Source organism: Cetorhinus maximus, chromosome 5 (assembly GCF_964194155.1).
Source record: "Cetorhinus maximus chromosome 5, sCetMax3.hap1.1, whole genome shotgun sequence".
In the NCBI taxonomy this organism is placed as follows: Eukaryota; Metazoa; Chordata; class Chondrichthyes; order Lamniformes; family Cetorhinidae; genus Cetorhinus; species Cetorhinus maximus.
Genome location: NC_135883.1, coordinates 93,750,827 through 93,775,268, shown reverse-complemented (window position 1 = coordinate 93,775,268; position 24,442 = coordinate 93,750,827). Strand labels below are relative to the sequence as shown.

Here is a 24,442-nt window from a genome sequence, read left to right as displayed (position 1 = left end):
CCATTAAGAAGAGACAACAATACCACTTGTACTGTTATTAAATATAGCTGTGTAACTCTCATTACCAATGCAGAACAGGAGCAAAAACATGCATTTATTAAACAACTTTAACATTCCAAAATGCCCCAAAATGCTTCACAGAAATGGATGCTCAGCCAAAGAGGGAAAAATGACGAAGGGTAATCAGAAGCTTGGTGAAGGAAACAGATTAAATTGTGACAGCAAACATATTCTACTATCCTCATAAAATTTTGCAAGATCACAAGGAGCTTTGACCAATCTTAGACGGAACCTGTATAACCCTTTTAATAACTGCTAGTGAAAAACTAATGATTTATTTGGAACAGTAGTAGTAATATTATCACAACCATATAAAAGGGCTTTGTAGAAGCAAAAACATTAACAATATGAGTAAGCCATCAAAATTGGATAAATTTCCATCATATAAGTTTCCATTAAATTCAAATGAGAATTTTACTCCCATGTCATGAAGAGATATTAATGTATATAATGTTATTGGAAATTATTTTAAATGAGACTTGTAGTAGGGTCTGTGTCTGTGAGGTTGTGTGTGTTAATTGGATTAAAGCCAGCTAGTCTGGGTGCTTTGATGAATAGTAGTTTTGAGATATGAAACAGTCAGGCAAAGAGTGCATTTGAAATTTGTTGAATAAACCATTCAAAGACTGGGGTAAAATCTTGCACCTATCTAGGAGCCACCAAGCAACATGTTTATATTACTAATAAAATTGGTACTATGAAAGGGGTTTTATTGTTAGAAGAGGTGGAGTTCAAAGGACCTGGTGATACAATGAGAATTTACATTCAAAGGGAAGGCTAGATATATACAGAAGAGTTTTGTGTGTGGGAGGTAGAGGCATGTGATATCTAAGTGCCTGTAAGCCTACAACTGTCTGCAAAGGAAACAAATTGAAAGGAACCTCATTTTGAATTTGTAAGATAAAATATGCTTTGCCTAGTGTTTGTTTAAAGTCAATGGGTTATTGTTGTCATGGTGAAGACTTTAGGAGTGATTAATTTGGAGATTTGTTTAATAGTTATTATGGTAGAAATTTGTAGATGTATATGTGTTTAATACCTTGTAAAATTAATTAATGTTTAATTTAATTTATACAAACAACCTCTGGAGGCTTGGTGGTTTCATTTCTGAATTCAGAGTTGCATCTCAAACATACCAATGGAAAATATAGGCTATGATACTTGTTTAAAGTTTCCCACTGGGATTTTAAATAACTCAGCCTTTACCAACTGCAGTGTCATAACAACTGGGGGCTTGTCCAGGATAATATTTATAATTCTTGATTGGTTCGGAATTGGTACACCTTAAGGTTACAAGGATGAGAAGCACTTTGAATTCAGAAGTTGGTGAGGTTTTTTTAGAAGTGGTGAGACTGCAAGATGGCTTCGGCAATTGCTAAGACTTGTCTGGGAGGAGAAGATATAACTCTGATTGGTTTGTAAAAAATAACCAAGAGTAAGTTAACAGAGTTGGCAGATAAGTTAAAATTGAGGTTACCTGCAGGGGAAATCAGATATGATTAAAAGTATAGCACAGCATCTACAGTCGGAAGTGATACCTGGCACGAGTGAGTCACAGCTGGAGGCAGTGAGACTTCAGTTTGAAATGAAGAAGATTGAATTTCAACAAGCAAAGAACTGAAAAAAACTTGAATTAGAAGCAAAGGATTTAGAAACAACATTTAAAAGGGAACAAGTGTAAAGGCAAGAGAAAGAAAGGAAACTGGAACTAGAATTTCAGGAAAGAGAGAAAGAGACAGAAAGAGAATACCTGTTTAGAAGGCTGGAAGTTAAAAAAGAGATCTTGGTTTCTGAGGAGAGTTCTTATGATGGAAAAACCTTTTACCTAAAACCCAGTGTGTAAGATGTTTAGATTTTTACAAGCTCTTCCAAAGTTTGAGGGAAAAGATGTTGAAGCATTATTTATTTCATTTGAGAAGATAGCTAAATAGATGAAATGGCCACAGAAGCACTGGATGTTATTATTACAGCCTAAGTTGCTGGATAGAGCACATGAGGTATATGCTTCGTTGTCTGAAGAGTTATTGGTTAATTATGATGTGGCTATTTTGAGTGCATACGAGTTAGCTCATGAAGCTTACAGGCAGAAATTTAGGGATATGAGAAAACAGCCTGGGAAAACTTATATTGGGCAGAATTTTCTGCCTACCGGGCGGGCAGGCCCGACCCAATCTCCAGCAGGCGGTGAGCTGATCCCCACCGGAGAAGCGGGCCCTGCCGCCATTTTAAGTGGGCGGACCAATTAAGGCCCGCCCAGCGTGACGCCCAGCGGGAAGCGCTATGTGCTTCCTGTGCGGGTGGGGGGGGATTCCCGAAATGCGAGAGTGCGCTCTTTCGCGCATGCGCAAGAAAGAGCGCACATCTCCCTGAGGCTAAGTGCTACCTCAGGGAGGTTACTGACAGTTGTACAAACATTAAAAATAGAAAAATAAAAAAATCCTTAACATCTCCCCCTCATGTGACAATGTCACACGAGATGGGACATGTTATTAAATTTCACTAAAGCTTTATTAAAGTCTTTTAAACCCGACATGAAACCTCATCCCGCCGGTTCAGAAGCCCACCGGGGCTCCTGGCCTGCCCATTGTCAATGGCTTCATTTCGCCATTGACAGGTCGGCGGGCGCATAGCTGATTTTGCTGCGCCCCCGCCTTCCTGAAGATTTAAATAGAGGGGGATGACGTCGGGAGTTGCCCCTGACGTCATCCCGTGTCATTTTACACGCCGGCGAGCAGGCCCCGCCCCCTGCTCGCCGAAGGCAAAATTCAGCCCATTGAGCTTGAGAGGGTAAAACAGAGTAACTTTGGCCGATGGATACGGGCATTAAAAAATAGAGACAACATATGTAGCTGTTAGAGAAGTAATTCTTTTGGAAGAATTTAAAGACTCAATCCCTTCGGTAGTGAGAAATTATGTAGAGGAACAGAAGGTTCAAACTGTACGACAAGCAGCAGAGATAGCTGATGATTATGAGTTAGTAAACATAGCTAAACTTTTTGTTCCTCATCCTTTCAAATCAGAAAAGGATAGAAAGTGGGAAGGTGAAAGCAAGGTAGGTAGCCAGGGAAGAAAAGGAATGGCTGGGAATTCCCTGTAAGTTTTTTTCTCAGAATAAAAAGGAAGGTGCTGAGGGTAGGAATGACATTCGAAAATTGAGGTGTTTTCATTGTAATAAAGTGGGGCACACAAAGTCAGTATGTTGGAAATTGCAGGAAAAATCTGTTGGAATTATTGGGATACAGAGAAGTTCTGAAAGTAAAAGTACTGTGGGTTCTGAGGTTCAGGCACAGGGAAAACCAATGGTTTGTGTACAGGTAAAACAGGGAGAATCAGTGATAGATAAAGAATGTGTTCACAATTTACCCAAGAGAATTCTGAGGAGCAGGTTGCAGAAATGTTGAAAGACTTTGGGGAGGATTTTTCGTCGTGGGGGTTGGGCAGAGCAGGCACAGGTGGGCGCGCAGCCGATCGGCTACGTGCTGCCATTTTATGTGGGTGGGCCAATTAAGGTCCGCCCAGCTTGATTCACACCAGGAAGCGCTGAGCGCTCTCTATGTGGGCGTAGGGATTAGGCTGAGTCGGTGCCTGCGCTTTTTCGCGCATGTGTGCGAAAGAGCGCAGGAATCTCCCTGAGACACAGAGCTGCCTCAGGGAGATTAGTTTGCTTTTTAAAAATTTTAATAAAGACAATAAAAAATTTAGGACATGTCCCCTTGTGTGACAATATCACATGAGCTGGGACCTGTCAATGAGCTTTAATAAAAACTTTCATTCAATTTATAAACACTTCATGAAACCTCATCCCGCCTGTGGATGAGATTTTGTGATAAATGCAAAGGCTGTTCACCTGCCCGCCAACCTTAAGGTTGGGTGGCAGCTCCGTTAAGTATATCAATTGACATTTAAATGGCCTTAATAGGTCTTTGACAGTTTGACGGGCGCGCAGCTGAGTCCAGTGCGCACCCGCTGAACTGAAAATCGGAATGACGTGCAGTGACATCAGGACGCATGTCCGACATCACTGCATGTCATTTTACGCGTCGGCGAGCGGGGCCCTCCTCCGCTCGCCGACCCGAAGATTCTGGCCCTTGTATGTGAAAGTCTTTCCATGTGTACAGGGTGGAATAGGTAAAGATGTTACAATGTTAAGAGACACAGGGGCGAGTCAATCTTTAATGTTGTGGGATAGTGATATTTGCTGTTCAGAGGGAGTATTGCAGGAGCAGGTGATAATAACTGCGTTTCATGGAAATGCTAAATCTACTCCATTGTGGAAGGTAAATTTAAAGAGCAAATGGAGGATAGGTGAAGCTATTGTTGGAGTAGTGCAAAAATTGCCCATTGCAGGGTTCAATTTATTCTGGATAATGATAGAGCTGAATCACAAATGTGGGTGATGCCTAGGGCAGTTGAGTAACCTGTGGAAGTGTTTTCAACAGCAGTGTTACATAAGGAGCCTCCTGGATTGTTTCCAGATTGTGTGGTGACGAGATCAAAAGCTCATCTGGAAGAACAAGATAAACAAAGAAGGCAGGCAGTTCAAAGGCAAGGAGAAGGTGTCAAAATCCAATTAGCTGGCACTGTCTTTGATAACGTTGTTCGGGAGGAAAGACTATAGAACAATTCAGCTGAAGTTTTTAACTTAAAGAGGTTAGTTGGGTTACAGAAAAATGAATAGCAATTAAAGCAGTTATATCAGAAAACTTATTCAGAAACAGAAGCAAAATGTATTCCAGTATGTTATTACCTTAAGGGCAATGTTTTAATGAGAAAATGGAGGCCAGATCATGCCTCAGCAAATGAAAGTTGGAGGGAGATGCATCAGTTTGTTATCCCATTAAGGTATAGAAATCAGATTCTGAGGATTGCTTATGAAATCTCAATGGGGGGACATTTAAGAATTAGGAAAACACAAGAGTTAGGAAGAGATACAGAGGTATTTTTTTTGCCAGGATTGCACAGGGATGTAGTCAAATTCCGTAGAACCTATCATACATGTCAAGTAACAGGAAAACCACAAACAGTGATGAAGCTGGCACCTTTAATCCCAATACCAACAGTTGAAGAACCTTTTACTAGGGCCATGATTGATTGATTGTGTAGGATTTCCCCCCCCCTCAAGACTAAAAGTGGAAATCAGTACTTACTGACAATAATGGATGTGTCTACCAGGTTTCCTGTAGCGATACCTTTAAGAAATATTTCAACTAAGAAGATTGTGGAGGAGTTAATTACATTTTTTACAAGATATGGTTTACCTAAGGAAATGCGTCAGATCAGGGGTCAAACTTCATGTCACAGCTGTTTCAGGAAGTAATGAACAGTTTGGGGATAAGACGGTTTAAGTCAACAGCTTATCATCCGCAGTCACAAGGAGTTTTGGAAAGATGGCATCAAACTTTAAAAACTATGATGAGAGCGTACTGTCCGAATTATTCACAGGATTGGAACAAAGGAATTCCATTCTTGTTATTTGCTATTAAAAACGTTCCTAATGCATTGACTGGTTTAGCCCTTTTGAACTAGTTTATGGTCATGAGGTAAGGGGGGCACTGAAATTAATTCATGAGAAATTGGTGGGTCAAAATTCAGAAACTATTCTCTTGGATTATGTATTAAATTTCAGGGAAGGATTGAACAGAGCATGTGAGTTGGCTACGAAACTTTTAAAGATATCACAGCAAGTGATGAAAGTGAAGGCAGATAAGAAAGTTAAAGCCCGCAGTTCTGTTTCTGGAGAGAAAGTATTAGTTTTGTTACCAGTGCTAGGTGATTTATTACATGCAAGATTTAGTGGGCTTTACAGAATTGAAAAGAAATTGAGTGAAGTAAATTATTTAATAAATCCTCCAGATAGGAGAAAGAATTAGAGCAGCCTTTACCAACTGCTATGACATAACATCTCAATGTGATCATAATTATATTAGTTGTTTTGGCTAATATCAGATGAGTTTTTAAGTCTTGGAAATCTAAAGAATGTATTACTCCCATGTTCACTGCTCCCAGATAATACGTTTGAAATGGACAGCAGGGCAGTCTGCATTTGATGGAGAAAACATGAGTTAATATGTGATTATGATTCCATCACCCTTCACCTTTTACTGGCCAGCCTGCTGTCTATTTCAGCCATGACTTGTTTATTCTTATTTTAGATTTCCAGAATTTGTGGGTCAGAATTTTGCCCTTGGATGGCGTGTGGGCCCCATCGGCTCGGCGGTGGGTGGACAGCCAACCCCCGCCACCGAAACGGGGCCAGCCACCATTTTGAGTGGGCGGGCTGATTAAGGCCCGCCCAGCGGCCTGCACGACAGGAAGTGCTATGCGCTTCCTGTTCCGGAGCTGGGAGGGAATCCCCATCTGTCAAAGTCCTGTCTCAAGGAGATTCGTGACAGGTAAGTAAAGTCTAAAAATAGAAAAATATTAAAATTATTAACATGTCCCCTCATGTGACAATGTCGCACGAGATGGGACATGTTAGTAATAAATACTTAAAATTTATTACATTTTTAAAAAACAGACATGAAACTTCATCCCGCCAGTGGATGAAGTTTCATGAATAATCTGGAGCCCACTGGGGCTCCTAGCCTGCCCGCCAGCCTTAAGGCTGGACGGGCAGGTATTTAATTATCTTAACTAGCCTGTCAATGGCCTCAATTGGCCATTGACAGGTCGGCGGGCGGACAGCTGATTTCGCTGTCCGCCCGCCTTCCTAAAAATTTAAATGGCCCGGGATGACATCGGGGATTCCTCCCAACGTCATCCCGCGTCATTTTCCCCTCGGCGAGCGGTCCCCACCCCCAAATCACCAAGGGGTTTTTATTATTAAATTATTTGAATTCTCTATTAAGTACTTCTGAATGCCACAGTACTTTTAACTCATTTGCAATGACATTTCAAGGCATGCTTGAAGCATATTCTCATTCATTTGTTTTTAATACAAATATATTTTTCTATACTTCTCTCAGGATATGTTCTTCAGTATGGAAATGCAAAATGGTTACATACGCTTGGTTTATGATTTTGGATTCAGCAAAGGCCCTGTTGTCCTAGAGGATACTGATAAGAGGAAACGTATAAATGATGCAAAATATCATGAGGTAAATGATACAAGGCAGGATTTGACTTCTTTGGAAACTCAAGGAATGCCTCAGGTCTAAAATGTTTCATAAATGTAAAATGAAAGTTTAGATTAACTATTAATCATAGAATATTGTATTAAAATGTATTAGTAAGGATGGCTTGCAATTAATATTTGAATAATTCAGCTTGTGATATTATCATTGATCACTTCTGTGCCTATAATAAAAGGACAACATTACCACATGTACATTATTAAATATAGCTGTGTAATTTTCATTATCAATGCACACTAGGAATTTTGTCACTTCTTGCCTGGGCCAGTGGATTGAATGGGTCCATTGGCAAATTACTTGACTGAGGAATAGACAAAAGCATTCAGTACCAAAAGAATTAAATGCTGAATGACCAAATAATCCTTTTGTCTAGGCTAGTTCTCTGTATGCTTTAAAATAAAGTGAGGTAATAACTTAATTAGAACAACACGCAAAGGAATTTTGCATAACCAGATAATGCTTCATAGATTTGCAACCTATGTTCACCTGACCAATATTATCTTCATCTAATACCACAGATCAGCTATAAATGTCTATTTGTGCTGACACAGATTGGCAGCTGCTTTTCCCTATAATGCCAATTACTGTAGTTAAAAATACAATTTATTTCAAATGCTTTTAATAATTTTGATGTGAAAGGGTCTACATAAATGTACATATTATTGTTTTATCTTGATTGATATTGTCCCCATGCTCGCTGGTCTACATTGGTCCCAGTCAAGCAATGCCTTGCTTTTAGAATTCGCATTCTTGTTTTCAACTCCCTTCATGATCTGGGTCTCCCTATCTCTGTAATCTCCTCCAATCCCACAACCCCACGAGGTACCTGCATTCCTCTAATTCTGGCCTCTTGAATGTCTTCAATTTTAATCACTCCACCATTGGTTACCATTCCTTCAGTTACCTAGGCCCCAACGTCTGGAATTTCCTCCCTCTCTGGCCCTCTACCTCACTTTCCTCCTTTCAGACACTCGTTTACGCATACCTTTGACTAAGCTTTTAATCATCTGACCTATCATCTCCTTATGTGGCTTTGTTTTATAATGTTCCGAGTTGTGAAGCAACTTAATTTAATTTAATAAGTTAAAGACACTATGCAAATATAAGTTACTGTTGTTGGTGATTGCAAGTATGGATGAAAAAGTGAATTCAATTATTAAGTGTCATCGAGGAGTTTGCAAGCCACTCATTCAGGAGGAAACATGAGTTCCTTTCCAAAACTGAACAAGACAGTTAAGGGGAGAATTTGTTCATGTAGTTCTGCTTCAAACAGCAATACACAGACTTGGTTGATTCCCCAGGGGTAGGCAGCATGTGTGCCACCACCTGCAAAGTCCATGCAGTGTTCTTCAATGATATCAATGAGATGCTATGCGAACAAACTTTTACCCTTCAGTATTTTGTACTTCATTTCAAGTTTTATTTTATTTTTACATATGTTGGCTATTCTGAAAGCAGCCATTGCAGTGTATGCATTTTAAACCTTCTGTTTCTGAGGAGGTCTATTAAACCAGGTTTGTATTTTCCTTCAGGTAGCATTCATTTACCATAATTATAAGAAGATGATCCTGCTGATTGACAGAATCAATGTAAAAAATGTTGAAAATGAAAAGAAGGACATGTATTTCACTGATGTCTATGTTGGTGGAGCTCCTGCTCATGTCTTATCAAGGTTAGTTAATGTATAGTTTAAATATTATTTTTTAATCTGCTTTGCAGAATTTTCATACAATTACCTTAAAAATAATGATTTTGCCTTACCCTGAACCTTTGTAAAGTATTCTAACTGAATTATCTAAAAAATATTTAAATAACCACACAACTAAGCAAAATATTTCAGTTATGTTAATGTTTACTCTTTTATTGAAAAATTCACATTTGAAATAGAGCAGTCAAATGAACTCCCTTTCCTTGACGTATTAGTTGAGAAATCTGCCAGGGTGTTCACCACCATGGTCTACCGCATGGTCATTATACGCGTTGGGACTTTTGCAGTTCCATGCGCTTTAAGATTGGCCTTATCAACAAACTCGTAAGTAAGGCCCAAACCATTTTCTCATCATGCTAGCTTGATGCTGAAATAGGGTGCATCAAAGACATCCTGCAGGATAATGGCTACCCTGATCAGATCATTTCACGCAAACTCACGAACGAGTTCAAGGCCATCACTTTTGGCACTGAATGTTGTCCAGTCTAACTTAGATTATCCTGGAAGGGCAAGGTATCTCAAAAATTTGAGCAACAGGTGAAGCTAGCTGTTTCATGCTGCTTACTATGCAGTAGCAACACGAGTGGTATTTGTCACTAATAGGATGCTGCCATCAAGCCAAAAAGACTTTCTTCCTATCACACAAATGAGTAATGTGGTATATGAATTTCAGTGCCAATGTGATGCTAGATATGTATGCCGTACGTCCCAAAGACTGGTGGATTGCATCAAACAGCATGTCCCTTCGGCTGTTCACAACGAGCAAGGTACAGCCTGTACTCTACTAGCCCATGCTTGCAAAACTCAAAACACAGTGTCGAACATTAGATGCAATTACACGATTGGACAACATTTGATAAATAATCTTCAGTGTGCTAAGAATTACATTGACAATCAATTCAGATTTCCGGCATCTGCAGTATTTTACTTTTATTAATTTAAGATTGTCAGTTGGGCTTGCACTGTGGCGCTTTTGCATCTTTTGGAAGCTATATATATTAATGCACAGAGCTCTGTTCTTTGCAGACAGAAAAAACATGTACACACATTGTACCTGTTTCAGCTACACAAAGTAAGTGACAACCATTCACTGGTTCATTCCCCAGGGCAATGTCTTGACCAATCAGAGTCAAGCTGCCTGGTTCAAATTTCAAACAATATTTGGCAGTTAACTGTCAGTCACCATTAACAGGTGCATTCATCATGGAAAAGCCTCTACCAATCAGAGTCCACTTGCCAACCAATCAGCATTCTCTTCTCACATAGTATAAATATATTGTTTCCCTGACATTGGTATTTTCTTGCAAATTATCCTGATGAGTGCAAGACAAAAAGCTTCGACAAAAAAATCTTTTTTTCCAGCAATAGTCAAGTTCTGTACTACCAAATGACTATTTGTTTGCTCTTCTTATTCATAATTACACGGTTAAGTCCCTGATCAAACCTGCCTGTATAGGCATTACAAATATTATCAATGCTCAAATCATCGGGCAGGTCTAACCATACTTGAAAAAAATAGACACCCCCCATCATGCAGTACATAGGCTGAGGAGAAAGTTTTAGATTAAATATTCCATAGCATGAGTGACCCTGCAGGAAGATGAGAAGCCAGAAGACTAGAACAAGTCAAAAGGAAGAAGAAAGGGAGACAAAAGTCAGGAGGCCCACAATCAGGGGTCTGAAAGTAGCCAACTGCTTCTCTATTCTGAAATGTGAAGAATTTGATGGAAGATCAGTCTCCAGATACTGTTTCTGAAGGAAATAGAGATGGTAGATATTATATGGACCACTTTTGTAATGTCTGATACAACTTGACTCGTACTACTTAAAGAACCAGTAAGCACAGGAAAAGACAAATAGATAATGTGAAGGTATTGGAATATAACAAAAACTCAGATCTAGTATTCTCTGGAATATGACCTGTGCCAAAAATTAAGCTAGACAGACAGAAGATAGTTTGGCAGCTGAGCATGTGATTGGAAGAGTGGCATAGAAGAAAGCTTTTCAGGTCAGTGGCACATTTTGGATGGTGCCTGGATAGGCTTTTCCAAGTACCTTTGTTAGGACTTCGGAGTATGTGCAGGTGCTATACCAGAGGAATAAACTCTATCTGAACCAAACTGTTGATAATTTCCTGGCAGACAAACTTGATAGTTCTATGAATTTTAAATAATAATTTTAGTGGTGCGTAATGAGATTATTGACATTAGGAGTATATTAGGAAGTGTTATAAATAATTATAGTGATCAGGAAAAACAATTTTCAAATAACAAGTTCAAGAAAATCGGTATGGCGAGACATACCTTAACAGAAAAGCTAAAAAACAGGAGCAGGGAAGAATAAGATAAAAATTCAAGGCAAAATGACACTGAGGAGTATGAATAGGTCCAGTTTCGGGAGCATTAAAGAGAATAAACAGAATGAAGGAATCGGGATAAGATGTAACTTTGATAGAAGCTTGACCTTATTAATGCAGGACTGGGAGCAAAATATCCCTAGTTATAAAACACTTGCAGCTGTAAGAGTGAATCTGTTTATCAATGGTAGTGTTCAGATGGAGTCTCTTTGGATTGAGTTGAGAAATAACAAAAACTACTTATTTTAAATAGCATCTTTAATGTAATAAAGTGTCCCAAGGTGCTTCACAGGAGCGTTATAAAACAAAATATGATGCCTAGCCATATAACAAGATTTTAGGTCAGGTGACCAAAAGCTTGGTTAAAGAGGTATGTTTTATGGAGTGTCTTAAAAAAGGAAAGTGGGAGAGAGAAGCAGAGAGGTGTAGCAAGGGTATTTCAGAGCTTGGACATAGACAACTGCAGGTGCAGCCAAAAAAGGTGGAGCAATTCAAATTTTGGGGGGGCTCAAGAGACCAAAATTAGTGGGGTGCAGTTATGTTGGAGGATTTCGGAGCTGGTGAAGATTATGAAAATAGGGAGGGACCTATAAATCACTCCTACCAGTGACCTCTTTCCTTTGCTATTTCTTATCTCCACCAAAACTGATTCTACATTTTTATCCTCTGAACCAACACTACTGTACTGATCTCATCCTTTATTAATAGAGCCACCCCATTTCCTTTTCCGTTCTTCCTGTCCTTCCAAAATGTCAAATACCATTGAATATTTAGGTCCCACCCATGATCGATTTGCAACCACGGGCAGAATTTGGACCTTGGCGGGCAGGCTCAGCGGGGTCGGGTGGGGGGTGGCTAGGAAGCTGATCGTCGCCCGCGATCAGGACCGGACTGTGATCTCATGCTGGCGGGCAGATTAAGGCCCACCCAGCATGTAACTCGAATGGCAGCGCTGAGCACTGCCTGTGTGGGCAGGGGGAGGAGGGTGAGAGGACCGAGCACGAACTTCGCTCATGCGCATGAGTGAGCACTGCATAATCTCCCTGAGGTACAGAGCTGCCTCAGGGAGATGAAGCGTTTTTAAAAAAGAAAATGAAGAAAATAAAAATGTAATAGAACTTGTCCCTGCTCATGTGACTCTGTTATTAATAAAATTTTAAAACTTTTATTTTATTATTATTATTTGCTTTTGGAAACCTCATCCCAGCTGTGGATGAGGTTTCCAGGAAAAAAATGCAAAGGCCGCTTGGCCTTTTTGTCTGGCCGCCAACCGTTAGGTTGGATGGGCGGCAAAAGATTTAATTAAATTAATTATTTAATGGCCTTAACAGGCCTTTTACTTATTGGCAGGCACGCTGCCGACTCCAGTGCGCGCCCGCCAACTGAACTATCGCGCGACTGTGCGTAGATGTCAGCAAGCTTGGCTGACGTCAACATGCGCCATTTCATGCTCAAGCGGGTCAGGCGCACGCCTGCCCATCAACAAAAACTTCAGCCCCATGTCTCTGCAATGGCTATCACTTCATAGTTATTTAATTCTATTTATGCTATCAATTCATTCATCTTGTTATGAATGCTGCATGCGTTCAGATAAAGAGCCTTTAATTGTCTTTTTACCTTTTTTTCCCTACTCTGACCTTATTTGCTGGTGCACTCCTATGTTTGTATACCCTGTCCCTTCCTGTCACACTCTGTTTACCATTGTCTGCATTGATACCCTGTACTATTGCCTTGTCCTTTCACTTTAACCTTCCAAATCTCTCCTCATTTGAACCCTTCACCCCACTATTTAGTTGCCCAAAGTCTAACCATCTGAAGCATAATCCAGGTTCATAACAGTAATATCCCTTTTGATATAGGCTGGATATTGTGTCTCCTGCATGTGTGCTCCTATTTGCTTCTCTACTCTTTCCATAGGTTGACTTGAAATTCTTTAGTAAAACAGGACAATATGTAAATTGTTAAAGATGAATTAATTTACAGACAACTAGTGAATGTAAAGAGTGATAGCTAAGGTCAAAACTCGTTAATTTCAATAAGCTTTAAATCCATCCTTTTCAATAAGAAAATAATAAATCTTAATACATAATTGCATGTGAGTGGCTAACAACTTTTTCTTGTCAGCCTTCTGATTCTAACTGGCTCTGAGCATAAGATTAAGTTTTCACTTGCTAGGATGTTCTCTGACTTAACTGTTTAACTGACCTTGATAATGGACTTTTCTCTTTTTTATGTTACCACCTATAGGAAGTTGGAAGACTGTCCTTCTGACTGATACACGATTCAAGATTCACCAGTAGATCTGTCAGTAAAAATCAATGCCCTCCCACAAGCATCGGCTTTTGACAAACATTCCATGTTAGGTGCAAGTGAATAGGCCATAACAATGATAATGTTTATTGCTATTGGATGTTTGCAGGGAGCCTGGGGCGATATAGCAAATTAACTGTGCAGAGAGTGTATGTCCTACTCCTGCTCCTACATCCCATCCTCTGTCATTATGCAAGCACATTATCAATGCCTGGTTCATTAGTGCCTAATCTCCTTTTTGTCTCAGAGGCTGCAGCATATGGCTGTAAGGAGAATTCTAACCCTGTGGTAACCCATTTTAATTTAAAACACATGGCTTAAAGGTAACTCATTTTCAAATCCTTTGTTTGAATCCCAACACATGACAGATACCCATTAATTACTGTGACAGAATTCATTATATACTGCAGGATTTTGCTACAGAAATTTCACTGATAACAAATTAGTGTTGTTTCTTTTATGCCTCGCATTTGCTGTTAACCAGAGATCCCAAAACATTTGTTATCATAGTCAAACATTAAAAATAATGAATTTATAATCTCAACTTCAGTTTCTGTTTTTCTGCATAGTCTAAAGTCATACATAGCTGTGGATGCTGGATTTCGGGGGTGCCTCAGGAGTTTCCAGTTCCAAAGGAGAGACTTCAATATACTAGAGGAAGAGGAGACATTAGGAGTCAGCAGTGGTTGTCCGGAGGAATCACTTGTAAGTGAATCCCTGTATGACTGATGGGGCTTGGAGCAGTATTGGGTTTCTGAATGTAACTGACATATCATAGCTTACATCAAGGCCCCACCAGATAGAAAATTAACACATTTAAAAAATAAGTTGCCTTTCTTGTAATTTTCCTTGCACAAAAAGTGTCAACTAATAATGGAAACTCATCTGAGCTCTACCATTTGTTGCAACCCTGTACAATTTCCACGTGGTAAGCATTTGACTTCAAATAAGCCACCTTGGGCATTTTGAGAGAAAGGAAACAAGTTTAGTTTAAACAAGGCTGCGTGTGGAATTGCCACAACTGCAGAGGGCGCACTTCCTTATGCGGGCTGGTAAGAAACTTGTATCCTGCTATTTAATGGCATATTCTTTATGGTTTGTTTGGTTTGTGGTACCGTAATTGATTAATCCTTGTAAATTGATCGAAAAAGCCTTTCCATTTATACTGGGTGCCAGAATTTCCCCAATTCCTAATCCTTCTCTTCTACACATGAAGAGAAATCGGAAAGCAACAGTGCAGAATCCCAGTTCTGACAACAAGCAGTCCAATTAGACCATAAGTGGAAGCCTTGAGATACATTTTGCAGCAGTTCTGTTGTGGGTCACGGATTAGGGGTACAATGATCCCAGGCCATATCTGACTAAAGAAAAAACATTCAGCCAATGATTAGTTGTATAGCTGAAAGTGTTACTTTTGTCAAAAGTTTGCTTTTGGACACAGTTGGTTCTTCTAAGTATATATTTCAATATTCTACTTCCTGCCCACAGATGTCACGCATGGCTTATTTCAATGGGGAGGGTTTCATCTCTTCCAGCGAAAAGATTACACCATTTTCAAACTTTGAAGGAGGCTTCAATTTTAGGACATTACAATCCAGTGGACTGCTTTTCTATTACAATGAAGGCGTGAGTATCAGAGAGAAATTTTAAAGGGGAAGTCAAAGTAGAAGTACTTCCCATATTTTAGAGAAAATGTCTTTGTGTTTTTTTGTAGAAGTACAAATTTTATTAACTGAATGGAAAACCTTCAATCGGGGTCCATTCCTACAGTTTTGTTGATACCACAATAAGGATTGTCCTTGTGCATTCCCAGTTAAACATTGGAAGGGATATTAATCACAGGGTATGAGGTGAATCTTTAAATCTTTCACCTCAACTCTTCATCAAGGAATTAGTGGAAATTTTTTTCCTCCTTTAGGGTACCAGATGCTTGAATGTGTCTTGTTTGAACTATCTTCCATCAATCGATTTGATTACATTAACACTTACGCTGCCAACCCTATATTGGGATACATATAAGTATGAATGTTGTAACCTCTCTTTGCCAAAGCCATTAAAGAGGAATGTACACCACAACATTGTGAACTAGCATTTATTATCATGGCTAGGATAATATAATTAGTAACAAGTGAATGTTAAACTGTGAATACACGTAAAATAATGAAATAGATATTACTAACTGACAGAATTAACATCTGATGTTGCAAAGGCAGTTCAAGAATATTGCAGTAACTTAGCATCACTGACTTCTATTTATTGTAAAATGTGTTCAATTAACTGACAAAATTAATATTTGAATGTTTTCTTAGCATTAATTGGGCTTTGCTTGATACTAATAAGTTGATAATATGCAAGGCAGTAGTATGATGGCACAACTTTAAGATGATTACAATAAGAATTAAGGGGAAGGTTTTAACCCCGGTCCCAAAAAGTGAAAGGAGAGCGTGGTTTACATCACACCATCAACTCCCCAACTGAAATCTTTTAAGTATTTTTCATAACCATGTAACGTAAATAGTCACTGATGCTTTACTGTGAGTTATACACTTTTATGAGGTCAGTGTCACAGGCAGTGGAGTACCACCAATGCTTCCCAATGGTTATGCTTGTAAATCTCTTTTCAGCCTGATATCTTCGCCCTCTCACTGGACAATGGTACAGTCATTTTCAAAATGAAAGAAACAACAATACAATCAACAAAGAAGCAATATAATGATGGAAGGAATCATTTCATTAGAGCAACTGTCACCCCATCAGGGTAATCATCTTCTGCTCTCATGTATTTTGATACTGACTATGGATTAGTTCCAACTCAATGGCCAGAATTTTCCAGTCCCTCACGCCGGGGGGATCTTCCAGTCCCACCGATGTGAACGGAGAGCTCGCCGGCCCCGGTGCAGGTGGGGCTGGAAAATTCCGGCCAATGTCATTAACAAAGAAACTCGAGCCATCTCAAAATGTGAAACAAGCTGAGTTAGGTCTAGTATGTGAGTTTTGCTGCTCTGGACAAAGTTGTGAAGCGCTGCCCTGCACAATCAGCTATGTTATATCTGACTACAACAGTTACATCTATGATTTCATAAAAGGAAGGAAAAGAATCAGGTAGTTAAAATCTTTCATTTTGATCATTCCTATTTTCAGAACTCTGTAGGGTTTTAACCTTAACTTGTATTCTCCTAACAGCTCACCTCATCCATAGGACATTAAGGCTGTCGGCTATTAAAAATCATGTGCACATAGCAGTCTCAAGCCTCAGGAGTGAATACTTTATTCTGAAAAAGAGTCATATTAGACTCAAAACATTAATTCTGTTTCTCTCTCCACAGATGCTGACAGACCAGCTGAGTTTTTCCAACATCTCCTGTTTTTATTTTGAATACTTTATTCTGGTTGTTTTATTCTTAAAATGCTCAAATTAATATAAAGTGTAAGCAAGGATATCCCCAGTGATGCAACTGATAAACATACTTTATAATGAGGTAATGGAGGGAATTTCCTCTGTGACATTGTCCGAAATTAAATAGGAGCATGGGAAAATGGATTGACCTATCATCAGTTCTTCACCCTAACTGGGATTTCTTATCCCCCACACCTCCCAATAGGATGGCATTTCCCGTTTCTTCCCCCAGCCTATCAGATGCAAATGGTGTCAAAGGCAGGAACTAGATCATGAAAAAGTGATCTTATTAGCATCTGTGTTGCTGCCAACTTCCAGGTCCACAGATAAAAGTGGTGGTTTGCTCTGGAAATTGGTAGAAACTGTCCTGAGGTGACCCATGGAGGGAGTGGGCCATATAACCACCTTCTCTACCTTCATTCTACCTTCAAGCACTTATCTGTTGAAGGCCGTAGACTCTGACAAGGCCTTTATTGGGTCTTGATTTTGAATCTCCATTTATCAGCATTCCCACTACAATACTACCAGGATCTCGATTTTTGCACTGGCAGACCTCTGCTTTATAGCAGGAATTAATCCTGGAGACCAACAACATATATGTTTTCTTAGAACGAGGATGAATATGATGGCTGGGCAGATAACAGAAATTGAAAAATGTCCTGTTCCCCAGCATTGACATTCACATTGATGAGTAAAGTAAGTCACCAAACAGGTTAATAAATTACATTGTTCTGCAAACGCGTAGAGACCAATGCCATTTTCATAGCACTTCAAGACACCAGTATTTGTTATTAAACACTAAAATAGTGGCCTGGATCTTGCAATCAGTGGCAAAGATATGGCGCTCAATATTGTTACGACCAATCCCCGGGCGAGGTACCCCAAATTGTTATGCTCCCGGATGAGGAGGGATGAATTGGCTCCCTTTCTTTATTCAACCCTCTCGGTTGGTCGCAACAAGGTTAATTTAAAAAAAGATCCCTTCCCTTGTGGACACCTTTTCCCAGTCCAAATGTATTTATGTTTTAGAAGGAGCTAATTTAACCAGGCTTTCTTGAGTCAAAGAAAGAATAAGTTTATTTGTTACTAAAGCCCATGAAAAATAATAAAAACACAACACACATATACACAGATCAGACATGAGAAGTTGAGTCAAAAAATAAAAGTTAAAAAATGGTATACAAATCAGTCTTTGGCTTGCCCGTGAGGAGTAGATGGTGAAATGTTGCGGTCGTTAAGTTGGGTGATTCCGGTCGAGCTGATTTTGGCAGTTGAGCAGTTGGTTTGGAGACATTTGGTTCTGCAAGTTAGCTGAAGGAGTTGTCCTGTTTCCTTTTTGTCTGTGTCTTTGCTGACTTGCCTCCAGCCAGAGAGAGAGGCTTTAACCTGCAAGTTGCAGGGATGCCTAGTTGCTGTTCTCACAGCACACGCTAGCACACCAGAACTAGAACACACAGATCAGGTTTGCAGCTGGTTTTTTAACCCCCATGCTTGTGTATTCCTAGAAGGGAAAAAACAAACATGTCTTTTGCCTGGAATCTGGTTTTTTTTCAACTCAGGTCATGTCCACATTCTGAGACATTATTCAACAAGAGATGGTTTCTGCTAGGATGTGGTAACCAGTCTCCATTGTCTCCACAGGCACAGGAAATTAGAGTTCAGTCTTTTTCATTGCCTCTCTCCCTTTCAAGTATTTCTGTCTGAACTGGGCCTTGACACCTTTTTGGATGCAACATTCCAGGGCCTGTCTGGACTAGTCGGTCAAGTATAATCCACATAGGAATTTTCCAGAAAGTAGTTACTTTAAAATCTTAGCCAGCTTTTATTTGTATGTCCTTTTTAAAAAAAAAACACATCTTGCTCAAAAAGTTCAATATGCCTGTAAGTAATTTGGGCTATGATCCGCTGACATGACACCATTCACTGTGCAGACAACTGTCCATAGACTTTTGAGTAGCAAATTACTGTCGTTAGGCCTCTGTTGCATTGCACTTCCCTCTACAGAGAATCTGTGAGTCAATCTGATTCTTCAGATGGAAGAATCCTCACAGAGGCAGATTCTAAACCAGGAAGTATAAATCAGATTTCAATCTTGTGTAAAAAATGAAATAACAAAAGGGGAAGAAAGTTGGGATTAGGGAAGAGAGAGATAAAAAAGACAAAGAAAGAGTAAAATAAAGGTTTTATTTTTAAATCAATAATCATTAAATTCTGAAGTTGTTGGCCAGTTTACTCCATAATGAAGGTAAGCTCTGTTAGTCTCATTGTTATTCTCAATGCAACATCTGGACCAATATTTGTTCTTTGTCTGTATAACAGAGTAAGCCATGACTCAATGAAACTAACGTTTTTCTTCCTGCAAAGGAACAGATATTCCACACAACTCAATGCAACCACTATGATGGTAATATTAAGCTACATTAATGAGCTGTTACATCTTACAATGGTTTTGTTGTACTTTTTGTAAGTAGCCCTGTATCTCCCATGAATTAAAAGCTCCAGCCCTTTGATTTGCTGCCTCTAAAGAAACTGCTCTCATTTTGAGACACACATAATCCATAGTTGCTAATGTTGACTACACTTTCTTCTCTCCAACCCAATCCAGAAGATGGCATTGTCAACACAACACACTTGAGATAGTCTCAGATTTCAGATTAATTAACTCGATGCATTTATATAAATTAAGCAAGAATGCCACATTCAGAACAGCACAAGCATGCAGCATAACAGAAGGAAAGAGTCAAGGGCTGGAAATCCATAGCTTTTGATCATGATTGGAGAATAGATCGGAGAAGTTAGGACTGTTTTCCTTAGAGAAGAGAAGGCTGAGAGGAGATCTGACAGAAGTATTCAAAATCATGAAGGGTCTGGACAGAGTACAGAGGAATAAACTGTTCCCACTCATGAAAGAATTAAGAATAAGAGGGCACAGATTTAAAGTAATTGGCAAAAGAAGCAAAAGCGATATGAGAAAGAAGGTTTGCACACGAGTGAGTGGTTAATGCCTGGAATATACTGCCTGAGAGTGAGGTGGAGGTGGGTTCAATTGTGGCATTGAAAAGGAAATTAGACTGTTATTTGAAAAGGAAGGATGTGCAATGTTAAGGGGAGAAGGAAGGAAAATGGTACTAAGTGAAATGCTCATTCACAGAGCTGGTACAGACATGATAGGCTGAATGGCCTCCTTCTGCACTGAAACAATTCTGTGATCATGGTAAAGGATTGCTGACTCTGGTTTGACAATTTCAGGAGATTTTGCTGTATGAACTGCCACCTCTGCCAACTTGCCCAGTTTTTGCTCATCTATCGGTCTCCTTATTTAAGGAAGGATGTAAATGCATTGAAAGCAGTTCAGAGAATGTTTACCAGGCTAATACCTGAAATGGGTGGGTTATCTTATGAGGAAGAGTTGGACAGGCTAGCCTTTTTCCTGCTGGAGTTTAGAAGAATAGGAGGCAATTTGATTGAAACATATAAGATCCTGAGGGGTCTTGACAGGGTGGATGCAGAGAGGATGTCTCCTCTTGTGGGAGAATCTGGAATTAGGAGCCACTGTTTAAAAATAGGGGTCGCCCATTTAAAACAGAGATGAGGTGAAATTTTTTCACTCAGAGGGTCATGAGTCTTTGGAACCCTCTTCCCAAAATGGTGGTGGAAGCAGAGTCTTTGAATATTTTTAAGGCAGAGGAGGCTAGATTCTTAGTAAGCAAGGGGATGATAGGTTATCAGGGGTAAGCAGAATGCAGATCTGAGTTTACAATTAGATCAGCCATGATCTTATCAAATGGCAGAATAGGTTCGGGGGGGGCGAATGGCCTACTCCTGCTCCTTGTTCATGTGCAGCATCTTCCGGTTGGCGAACAGAGGCGGGGCCCGCTCGCCGACGGGCGGGATGAGGTTTCATGAGGGTATTTAATTTTTTATGAAATGTTTCAATAAAAGTTATGGACATGTCCCAACTCATGTGACAGTGTCACATGAGGGGGCGTGGCAGGGAAATTTTTTTATCATCTTTATTTAAAGATTTCAATCGAAGCTGATCTCCCTGAGGCATGATAAATCCTCACAGTACGTCTTCCTTGACAGGTGGGATGGTGAGTATTCCAAGGACTCACTGAGAAGATGACCAGAAAATAAATGTAGCGCATTTTTTAAAGTGTTTGGCTTCATTTTTCTAATTATTTATATCTACACTGAATTTTGGAAATAGTCTTAAGATTTAAATGAGTTAGTGATGACGATAAACATGTGTAAACTTATTTGGCTTTGATTGTAGAAACATAATCCCTTAAGGTTATATCACCAAATATGTGCAAACTATAGAATAACTGGGATTCAAAACCACACTTCTTATCTTTTAGCTTGGGAAATGTGTTCTGGAGGATCTGACCTCATATGGCTTTAGCTCTTGCATTATGATGATCAGATGATCACTGACCATCAGGTGTCCCTCTTGGATTAGTTACTCAACGTAAAGCACAAGTGACAACATTTCAATGTATAATTGACCAAATAGGTCGAGAAAAAAACCCCGTTAAACTGTGATTAAGTAGCTTTTTGTGTGCTTGCCCTAATCTACCATTGTTTTATTAACTTGCATTGCTTTGAAGATGATATTAGTTGCAATTCATTTTCACAATGCAGTACATCAACAAAATGATATTGAATTCTAGTCCAATGCTGTATGCTCATTGATATATAAAGTAACTTTGTGACATGTAAATTTCCCCTCATTTTTCTTCAGTTGTATGTTAATGGTGGATGACAAAGATAAAACAAAAGATGATTGTCCCGCAGAGGAAACAGTACAACCCAAAGGAAAATTCTACTTTGGAGGCTCACTCCACGACCAGTACGTTAATTTCACAGGCTGCATCAGCAATGTTTATCTCAGCAGGTCAGAGCTTCTTTATTTTGTCATGGACAGATTTTATGTGTTTCTTTTTATTGCCCATAAGCAATAGGTTTATATGTAAGGGTGTGTGTTTTCTTACCCTTGGAATGATGCCCTAATTTACATAATTTCCAGCAGCAAGCTTTTGTAAGTTTACAATAAAGAAGGTTATTTATTATCACACACTTGCCTGGAGGTTTAAAGTGCAAAATCTCACTGACTTCACTCTCATACACACTATCGCACACATGGGGCTGCATCTTACCTATTTCGGGCAGGCTGGGCGGGAGCGGGCAGGGATGGGCACGGAGCCAATCGTAGCCCACGATCGGCTGCGCACCGCCATTTTACGTGGGTGGGCCAATTAAGACCTGCCCAGCATAACACGCAGCTGGTAGCATTCAGCGCTACCTGTACGGGTGAGTGGTGGAGGGAGAGTCGGGGCCTGCAGTCTTCCGGGCATGCGCATGAAGGAGGGCAGCAATCTCCCTGAGGCATGGAGCTGCCTCAGGGAGAATAGGTTGATGAAAAAAAATTTGTTGTAAAAAATTATTTAAACATGTGCCCTCATGTGACAGTGTCACATGAGCTGGGACATGTTGTGAGTGTAGCAAAATTTATTACATTATTTTATAAAACGTTCAGGAAGCCTCATCCCGCCTGTGGATGAGATTTCCTGAAAAACGTGAAGGCCGCTTGGGCTCTTCGCCTGCCTGCCAACCTTAAGGTTGACAGACAGCATTGTTAATAAGGTTAACTACTTTTTTAATGACCTTAATAGGCTGTTGACAGTTCGATGGGCGTGCAGCTGCCTCTGGTATGCGTCCACCTAGCGAAAGATTGAAATGATGCATGATGATGTCGGGACACATGCCCAACATCATCTCGCGTCATGTTGCGCGTCGGCGTGTAGGGCCCGCCCCTGCGTGCCGAAGGCAATATTATGGCCATGAAGATTAAATACAAATGATGATAATACAATACAATTTCAATTTTGACTGTCTCAGTTTCTTTTGTGTCAAGCCTGTTATTGCTTAGATGAGTTGATACTTTAGTTGGAGTGAAGGCCTTGTAAAGCAGAGCATTCTCTGTAGGCTGTGAGGCTTCTTGTAGTCAAATTTCCAAGGAGGTTGGTTCCCAGGTGAACTCAGGGTTGGAACAGGTTGATGGGGAAGTCCTTCCCCAATTTTCAAGGTATTGCTGATGGCTGCTTAGATGACTTGCTGCTGATTTGCTGGATTTCTCATGGAATTCTGTCTGCAGAACAGCTTCTTGCTGTTATTTTTAAAGCAACCAGAAAACATGGCTGTCTCATCACATGGCCAATTACAAGTGTAGGACCATTTTCTAAATAAGGTGGGTGGATAGGTTGATTATACATGTGTGTTGTGGATTTCACACCTTGAAAGTTTGAGAGGGCTAGTATCTTTGTACCTGAATTACCCACTCAATTTGAAGTTACCCTTTAAACTTAGTTTTAGGAAAAGGCATTGAGTCAACATCAGTCGGAAAAGTTCCTATTTTTCCCTATTGAGACAGGGCAGTGTTCAATCCACAAGAGAAGTCAGCTGATCCTTGGGCAGCCATCTTTTTCCAGCCATTTATAGTCAGTTTAAAATATAAAAATTAGTTTGAAGTATGTAATATACTGAGATATGATTATTTTGACTTCATGGGCTGAATTTTACATTGATCAGGCGGGCACACACCCGACCTGATCGGGCATGAAATCGCGCAAGATGATGTCGGGCGAACGCCCTGATGTCATTGCGCACTCGCGCAATATTTCATTCGGCAGGCACACGCAAAAGGCGGAAGCACGCCCGCCAACAATTAAGAGGACAATTAAATTAAGCCCATTAACAGTGTGATTGTCTGCTATTTTACGTGGTCCGTCAAACCTTACGGTTGGTGAACAGGCAAACTGGCCAGGCGGCCTTTATATTTTTCATGAAACCTCATCGAAGGGCAGGATGAAGTTTCCATTATGAAATAATATAAAAATAAAAATTTGTGGGTAGTATTTTTATCACCTATATTTTCAGGTGCCTGATGATGATGCTCGGACATTTTATTACTGCTTTTTAAAGCTTTATTGGAACATTTTCGGGTCTGCAGGTCCCTGAGGCAGCTCTCTGCATTCAAGGAGCTTTCTCTCAGCGCATGCCCATGCCCGCCCTCCTCCTGCCTCCACCCTGGCAACACCGAGCTTTTCAGCATGCACGTCACGATGGCAGGCCATTAGTTGGCCAGCCAGCGTGAAATCGAAGTCGGGGGCCAATCGTTGTCAGAGGTCCGTTTCCTGGCCGATCCCAGGCACGCCGAACATACCCACCCGCCAAACCAGAAATTCAGGCCCATGTGTGTGAGTAACTAGATGGAAAGCTTGGGAAGAATTTATCCTCCGTCAGGGGGGAAGTGCAGGAACGGGCGCACCTCCGATTGGTGACCCCGATCGGGTGCGCACCGCCAATTTACGTGGGCGGGCCAATTAAGGCCCGCCCAGCGTGACGTCCACCAGGAAGTGCTAATCGCTCCCTGTGCGGGCCGGGGGGAGGATTCCCTCAGCCGGCAGTGCGCTCTT

The 24,442-nt window shown here is 40.3% G+C and overlaps 1 protein-coding gene across 2 annotated transcripts in view; it reads left to right on the top strand.

The window, feature by feature from the left end:
- lama4 (laminin, alpha 4) overlaps positions 1-24,442 on the top strand; it is a 216,703-nt gene that overhangs the window by 154,120 nt on the left and 38,141 nt on the right. For both annotated transcript variants that reach the window (XM_078542209.1, XM_078542210.1), the window contains exons 26-31: positions 7,026-7,157; positions 8,726-8,865; positions 14,137-14,272; positions 15,056-15,193; positions 16,192-16,325; positions 21,709-21,861. In XM_078542209.1, the coding sequence (XP_078398335.1) occupies positions 7,026-7,157; positions 8,726-8,865; positions 14,137-14,272; positions 15,056-15,193; positions 16,192-16,325; positions 21,709-21,861 (833 nt within the window). The remainder of the gene's footprint in view (positions 1-7,025; positions 7,158-8,725; positions 8,866-14,136; positions 14,273-15,055; positions 15,194-16,191; positions 16,326-21,708; positions 21,862-24,442) is intronic.